The sequence below is a fragment of the Zingiber officinale genome, chromosome 2B (assembly GCF_018446385.1).
Source record: "Zingiber officinale cultivar Zhangliang chromosome 2B, Zo_v1.1, whole genome shotgun sequence".
In the NCBI taxonomy this organism is placed as follows: domain Eukaryota; kingdom Viridiplantae; phylum Streptophyta; class Magnoliopsida; order Zingiberales; family Zingiberaceae; genus Zingiber; species Zingiber officinale.
Genome location: NC_055989.1, coordinates 56,343,627 through 56,351,230, shown reverse-complemented (window position 1 = coordinate 56,351,230; position 7,604 = coordinate 56,343,627). Strand labels below are relative to the sequence as shown.

General features: G+C 34.9%; 2 protein-coding genes across 2 annotated transcripts; both read left to right on the top strand.

Moving 5' to 3' along the window:
• The first annotated feature begins 1,768 nt into the window (after positions 1–1,768).
• On the top strand, positions 1,769–3,582 carry LOC122048288. Its single transcript, XM_042609880.1, has 3 exons — positions 1,769–1,896; positions 2,086–2,432; positions 2,594–3,582. Exons 1-3 carry the CDS (start codon positions 1,769–1,771, stop codon positions 3,580–3,582), a joined length of 1,464 nt encoding a protein of 487 aa, XP_042465814.1.
• A 1,481-nt stretch (positions 3,583–5,063) lies between these two features.
• Positions 5,064–7,604, top strand: LOC122048287. The gene is made up of 7 exons (XM_042609879.1): positions 5,064–5,175; positions 5,236–5,420; positions 5,603–5,812; positions 6,900–6,902; positions 7,190–7,282; positions 7,361–7,483; positions 7,572–7,604. Exons 1-7 carry the CDS (start codon positions 5,064–5,066, stop codon positions 7,602–7,604), a joined length of 759 nt encoding a protein of 252 aa, XP_042465813.1.

The following is a 7,604-nucleotide window of genomic DNA, read 5'->3' as shown; positions in this document are numbered from 1 at the left end:
CTCACTTCTAATTTTATCTGACTTATTACTTTATACTATATATTCGGAGAAGTAATAAGTTATAAAATAAATTTTATATGGATAATTGATGAAGTAATAAGTTAAATGAATTAATATTATAGTGTTATAGTTGGTTAAAAGTTGAATTGGTTTATTAGTTATAAGGTTTTTTCAATGAATTGGTTTTATTATTATAAGGATTTTAATTCACTAAACCCTAAACCTGAATCTGCCCTTTTAATTTCTTCTCGCATTTTCTCCTCTTCGCTTTCTCCCCGACGCGCGACGGCCACTCGTCGCGGTTCCTCCCTGACGCGCGACACCCCCTCGACACCAGCCTTCTCCTTCGTGCCTCTTGACGGCTATCTCCTCCTTCGGCGTTTCTCCCCAACGCGAACGACAGCTTCGTCTGTATTTTCTCCCTGACACCGAGAGTCACCCGACACTAGGTTTCTTCCTTCTCAACCCCTTCTTTCCTATGTTGTGCCATTAATATTCTACCTATAGTTATCTCCTCCATCTCTTGAGTAGTAGGTATGTTCTGATGAAAGGTTTCAGTTTTCTGTTAGTTCCTCTAGAATTGGTTCAGTTTTTTGTCGTGCCTCTTGAATTTTTTACAGCAATACCCTAACAAAGATAACTTTTTTACATGATATATGACTAAACTAAGGATAGGTTACTTGGTATGTTGATAGATTTTCTCCAATTAATCCCGAGTAGCCTGCCAAAAAAATTTTGATCATAGCACCTAATGTGTGAACAACCACAGCACTGTTTGAAGCTTAGTATCGATGGTAAATCTTCAACTTCAGAAAAAACCAGCACAAGTAGAGAGGGACACGATTTTGGAACAGATTATCTGTCATAGGTTTTAACTCGTAGGGCTTGAATCATTAGGAGAAGGAAATGAATTGCTGGAGAAAAAGGGGAAGAATCTGCACTTCTTGAGCAAGAAGGAAGATGAGTGAAGAAAAGAAAGGAACGTAATAGGATTGCAAAGGTAGGTGATAAACAAAAAAAGTTGATACGGAAGTGTACAAACAAATGAGAACATTAAGTACAACACATGTCAAATGCAATGTAGGTTGACCATTAGAGAAATGTTATGCAATGAAGGTTGACCATTTTATAGCTCTTTCTACAATGCAATTATGTATTTACAAATCTATATTATTATTTACAATGCAATTATGAAACTATTGATCACTCTTTTGTTAACCAACATATATTATAAACAACTTAATACCATTAGAGATTAGTATATTAATTTTAATAAATTTTTCTTCATACCACACACCAACCTCTTTGGTCTATCTCTTCTTACTTGTATTAGATTTCACAAATTGAAGTTCCAATGATTTTACATTTTGAGTTGCATTTAGTATTTTTAAATTTTTATTTATTTACTTTAATATCTTCAGATTTTGACCTATTTGTTTGGGGATTTTGCTAGATTGAAATGAATAAATCCTGGATATACTCGGATAGAAGGTCCAAACAGTATGAGGAGGGTGTGGAACAGTTCATTAAAGATTGTTTACAGAATCTGAATATTGACCCCAATGACATTCATTGTCCTTGTTGCAAATGTATCAATCTTAAAAAAGGGTCGATTAAGTCCATTTCAGAGCATCTTTATTTCCATGGTTTTAGTCAAAACTATGTGAATTGGATTTGGCATGGTGAGCTTGCTAAAGATGATAAACTAAAATGGAGTGACAACCAGGGGCCAATTAATAATGATTATGACAACTTTGAAACCGCTCACATGTGTGAAGCAGCGTACGATAACTATACAGAAAATCCTGAAGCGTTTATGAAATTTTTAGAGGAATCAGAGAAGCCATTGTACAAGGGATGCGAACGTTACACAAAGTTGAGTGCACTTGTTAAACTGTACAATACCAAAGCAAGGCATGGAATGAGTGATGCTCTATTTTCAGATCTACTATTAGATTTTGGGGATATGCTACCAAATAATCACAATCTACCATCCCCAATGTATGATGTAAAATAGACATTGAGTTGTTTAGCGCTGACTCATGAAAAGATTCATGCTTGTTCAAATGATTGCATTCTTTATAGGAAGCAATATGAAAACTGCGTAAATTGCCCTAGATGTGGCTTGTCACGGTGGAAGCTAACCAAAAACAAGGTTGAGAAGAAAGGTGTTCCTGCTAAGGTGGTTTGGTATTTCCCTCCCATTCCAAGATTTAAGCGCATGTTTAAATATTTAGAGACCTTGAGAAATTTAACATGGCATGCAGATTCTACAAGAGTTGTTGGTCAGTTACGTCATCCAGTTGATTCACCGTCATGGAAGTTGGTGGATCATATGTGGCCTGAATTTGAAAGTGAGCCAAGAAATCTTCGCCTAGCACTTGCAGCTGATGGCATTAATCCTCATAGCAACCTTAGCAGTCGGTACAGCTGTTGGTCAACTATAATTTACCTCCAAATATGTGCATGAAGAGGAAATACATCAAGCTAACTATGCTCATTTCAGGGCCTAAGCAGCCTGGAAATGATATTGATGTCTATCTGGAGGTGCTAGTTGAAGATTTGCAACGATTGTGGGAATGAGTTGATGTAGTCTATGATGCTTATCGAAGGAAGTTCTTCACTCTTAAAGCAGTCTTATTATGGACCATCAATGACTTTCCTGCCTATGGTAACTTTAGTGGATGTACTACACATGGTTATTATGCATGTCCAGTATGCGGAGAAGATACTTATGCAAAACACTTGGAAAATGGGAAGAAAATGTCATTTGCTGTCCATAGAAGATTCCTATCACGGTTTCATCCCTATCGTAGGCAAATGAAGGAGTTTAATGGCATGGAGGAACTTGGAGAAGCAGCTAGACCATTATCTGGGATTAAGTTGTTTGACAAACTTTCTGACATAAGGTGTGAGTTTGGAAAGAAGATAAGTGTGAAAGGGAAAATAAAGAATGCAAAGGCTAATAAGTTGGAAGTCAATATAGAAGAAAAAGATTTAGGAGCAATAAATTTCAGAAAATGTTGGAAGAATAAATCAATATTTTTTAATATTCCTTACTGGAAACACCTGCATGTAAGGCATTGTCTTGATGTTATGCATATTGAGAAAGGAAAAACCAAGGATAATGTGGCAGCTAGGTTGGACATGGTTGAGATGGGAATTAGGCCTGAATTAACACCTATAGTTGGGGAGAAGAGAACATATCTTCCTCTTGCTGCGTGCTCATTCACAAAAAAAGAAAAGTTGCAAGTGTGCAAGTCATTAAAGGATATAAAAGTTCCAGAAGGTTTCTCTTCGAACATGAATAATATTGTGTGCATGGATCAGTTGAAGTTGACTTGCTTGAAATCCCATGATTGTCATGTATTAATGCAGCATTTCTTGCCAATAGTCATACGTGATGTACTGCCAAAACATGTTAAATATGCCATCATAAGATTATGCTTCTTCTTCAAAGATATTTGTTGCAAAGTTATAGATGTAGCCAAGTTAGATAAGCTGCAATCTGACTTGGTTGTTACACTCTGCTTATTGGAGCAATATTTTCCCCCATCTTTCTTCGATATCATGCATCACTAAACTGCCCATCTTGTTCGAGAAGTCCGATTATGTGGACCAGTTTACTTCAGATGGATGTATCCATTTGAAAGATGCATGAAGGTGCTTAAGAGTTATGTGGGAAGTCGAAAACATCCTGAAGGTTGCATTGTTCAGAGATATTTAGCAGAAGAAGCAATTGAATTTTGTTCAGAATATCTTAATGGCGTTGATCCTATTGGAGTCCCTCAATCAATTCGAGACTCGAAAGCAAATATTTCTGGCTTGCAAGCATGTAACGCACCAATTGTAGTGCAACAAGTTGATCTGCAACAAGCACATTTGACTGTGCTAGAAAATATGGAAGAAGTATCTCCCTATATAATGTAAGTGTTTTGTATTATTTATGATTTTGCATATGTAATTGAGATTATCTAATGTCTAACACAAATTTATATATTAATACTTCTACAGTGAACATAAAACATTTTTGAAATCAATGTTTCCCAAAAAAGAGAAAGATGAAAGGTGGATACAAGATGCTCACAACAAGAGGTTTATTGATTGGTTTCGTGCAAAGGTGGATACTAGATTCATTAAATTTTTACTATCATTTGCGCTGAACAACTTATATCTACAATTTTTAATCACCATATTCAAATTGAATACATGTTAGGTGGCTGCTGAAAGTGACAGTTGCAATGGTGGAACAACATCAACAATAACATGGTTGGCCCATGGACCGCATGTGCAAATCCTTAAGTATAATAGTTATGTGATAAATGGTAATTTATACCAAACAAAGGCGCGGGATGATGACAGAGTTTGCCAAAACAGTGGGGTTTCTTTAGTTGCCAACACAATGCTTGTATGTAGTGCTAAAGATAAGAATCCCTTGCTAGCTGATGTGTCTTACTATGGAGTGATTGAAGAAATATGGGAATTAGACTATCATCAATTTCACGTTCCTCTTTTCAAGTGCGCGTGGATTGCAAATGACAAAGGAATAATCAACAACGATGAATGTGGTTTCACCTTAGTTAATTTGAACAAACGAGGACACAAGAATGACAAATTTGTGCTTGCAAGTCAAGTCAACCAAGTATTTTATATTGATGACCCATTAAAAAAAGGATGGTCAATTGTGCTCCCAGTTCCAAATAGATGTTATGAGGGAGATGATGATGATTGGAGAAGTATTCCAGATTCTCGACCAATTGATGATATTGATACTCATTGTATTCCTGCACATGAAAGATATTTTAGATCAGAAATTGAGGGTGTATGGGTCACAAAAAAGAAAAAATGATGTTTTGTATTTTTATCCAATGTTTATGTTTTGAACATGAAGGAATGTTGTATGCACTTTAAGTAATTATGTTATGCAATTCTATGTCATGTTTACGCTTGTGTTGTTATTTATTTATATGTGTTATTGTAATTATTTACGTCATGTTTATGTTACTATTATTGTATAAATTTTAACATTGGTTACATTTATGTTATTATGCAGATAATACTCGATGGGTCGTAAAAAACAGGGAGTAGCAGTTGAGGAGATACATGGAGTAGCCGATGCTGAGCTACATGGAGTAGCCGATGCGGAGCTACTTGGAGTTACTTATAGAGAAGAACGTTCTGTAGATGTGCAGAAGAATAAATGAGGTCCTACATCAATGTGTAAACTCACTGCAGCTGCAAGATGGGGGAAAAAAGCGAAGATTGATTATGATGACATGGGACGCCCATTATACAATGCAAATGGAAAGGCATTGCAATCCTACATTGGCTCTGTTGCTAGAACTATGGTGCTAATCAACATAAAGTCTTGGCCTACTGTTCCAAAAAATATAAAACAAAAAATATGGGAAGAGATCTCGGTAAGATTAATATATAAATATAATCTCAAATGAAATTAGCTTTCAAACTCTATGTTGTCATTGCCTTCTTTAATTCATTCTTATCATATTAGTTGTATAATCATCTAGCTTGTATGTTGCTTTTTTCCTTATTCATCTTCAACTTCTCTATTAATAGTACCAACTAATATTTTGTGTTGCAGAATGTGTTTGAATTAGCACCACAAAGTGAGGCTACTGTGATGAATTCAGCATCTCAAAAATGGAGAGATTTCAAAAAAAAACTCACTAGCAAATTTGTTTGGCCAAATAAAGACAATCCTGAAAAATTGAGTTCTTCACCGAGACAATATCAGATTCCAAAAGCAGTTTGGAAAGCATTTGTAGATGAGAGACTTCATCCATCATGGGAGGTACGTACTCATGGTGTTAGGGAAAGTATACGTAATGGTGTTAAGGATTGTAGCATCTTTTTTACAGTATAGTGTTGTTTGTTCTTTTGCATTTGCAAGTTCAAAATCCTGCATTTACTACATTTATTGGATAAGAAAATCATGCATTTACAATTCTTTGGAAGAAAATTTGTTTGATTTGTATTTGTTAAGCATCGAAGTTGTTCCCTGCATCCGTATTTGTTGAAATCATCCATCTGTAATCCATCTGATTTATTGCATTTACTGGAGAAGAAAATCCTGCATTTATTGATTGTTCATCCATCTGTAATCCCATATATTAATAACAAGGAATGAGAAGTAATTCACACTGACCCAATGAAACAAGTTAAAAGAAAATTACAAAGATTAAATTTGAAATCCCTTGAACCATCCTTCTGGAGAAGAAAAGAAATTAGACCTCAGAAACATAACATAGTTATAATGTGTTTTGCTAGCTACTTGACTTACAGAAGTCTCAATGAAGTGATCTTGCCAACTTCCGTAGGAATACTGCCACTTATGTTGTTCCACATAAAATCCCTATACAGATAAATAGAAGATTTAGCAAGCACCACATAACTATACAGATAATAGTTATGTGATTATGAGTATGTAGACATGGTGTTGCACCAGTATTTAGTAAATATGTGTTACAAGTATGAGAGTAATAATTATAATACATTGTGTCTCTCTTAAATTGGTATTTTGGCAGCTACAATTAGCGTTAATTTCTGGAATTTTTGGCAGCTTAGAAGGGGCTGCCTTCCCTTCCCAATCCAACTTCACACTTCTCCCTTCACCGTTCTTTTTCTCATGTGTTTTCTGCCAGCAACAAGCTTAGACACCATATTACAATTTATTAGCTAGAGCTTTTTGGGTAAGTGGTAAATCAATCGCCTTTGACTGGACTAAACACAAACTTGCCCAAGCCACCGCAAGCTCATGGATAAACTGTCATTAGTTATGACCAAGCTGCCAAAAGGTCCTTACTTCATATTATAAGTTCCTTCGGTTCCTTACTTCAGATTGTAATTAAGTTCCTTCACGTTTTATATCTTGTTTGCAGCAAGTAAGTTTGCCTATTACTTATGATTGCAGCAACTCTTCGAATTGCAGCAATTTCCTTACTTTGGATTAAAGTGTTAAAGTTTGTTTGTTTGAAATGTTTGTTTGCTTACACCTGCAAACAAACATTATAGTATAGTATGTTTGTTTGCTTACATTATAGTATAGTATGTTTGTTTGCTTACAGTAATATTTGTTCATTTGCATTTGCAATTCTTTGGAATATAGATTGTTTGCTTACAAGTTTATATATATATATATCTTTTGCATATGAATGTATCTTCTATGTAGGTTATTCATAAAAAGCAAAAAGAACGAACGATGCATTATAAATACCATCACAGATTGTCTCGCAAGGGTTACATTGGGTTAGAGGCTGAATTGGTAAGCTTCGAAGCATTGTATTTGTCATTTTCAAGCAAGTATTTAATATTATGTAACTAATCATTTTTGAAATTATAGAGGGAGAAAAAATTAATTGCTGAAAATGAGGAAGTTGATAGATCAATACTTTGGCGTAAAGCTCGCGAGGACAAATCTAGTAACATAACAAATATGGAAATAGCAGAAGTCGCTGAAAAAATTGTAAATATTTTTTTTATCTAATTTTCATATTGTCTTGCTAAATAATATTGGAATTTTTGGATTGATATGTTACAATCTCATATTGTAGGATGACTTGTTGGAAAAGAAAGTCAAAGGATAG

Coding starts and splice junctions, on each gene's coding strand:
- LOC122048288 (XM_042609880.1), top strand. CDS start 1,769: ATGTGTGAAGCAGCGTACGATAACTATACAGAAAATCCTGAAGCGTTT. Junction 1,897..2,085: donor TTGAGTGCACTTGTTAAACT/GTACAATACCAA, acceptor CATTCTTTATAG/GAAGCAATATGAAAACTGCG. Junction 2,433..2,593: donor CCTTAGCAGTCGGTACAGCT/GTTGGTCAACTA, acceptor GAGTTGATGTAG/TCTATGATGCTTATCGAAGG.
- LOC122048287 (XM_042609879.1), top strand. CDS start 5,064: ATGGGTCGTAAAAAACAGGGAGTAGCAGTTGAGGAGATACATGGAGTA. Junction 5,176..5,235: donor AGTTACTTATAGAGAAGAAC/GTTCTGTAGATG, acceptor AACTCACTGCAG/CTGCAAGATGGGGGAAAAAA. Junction 7,484..7,571: donor CAGAAGTCGCTGAAAAAATT/GTAAATATTTTT, acceptor CTCATATTGTAG/GATGACTTGTTGGAAAAGAA.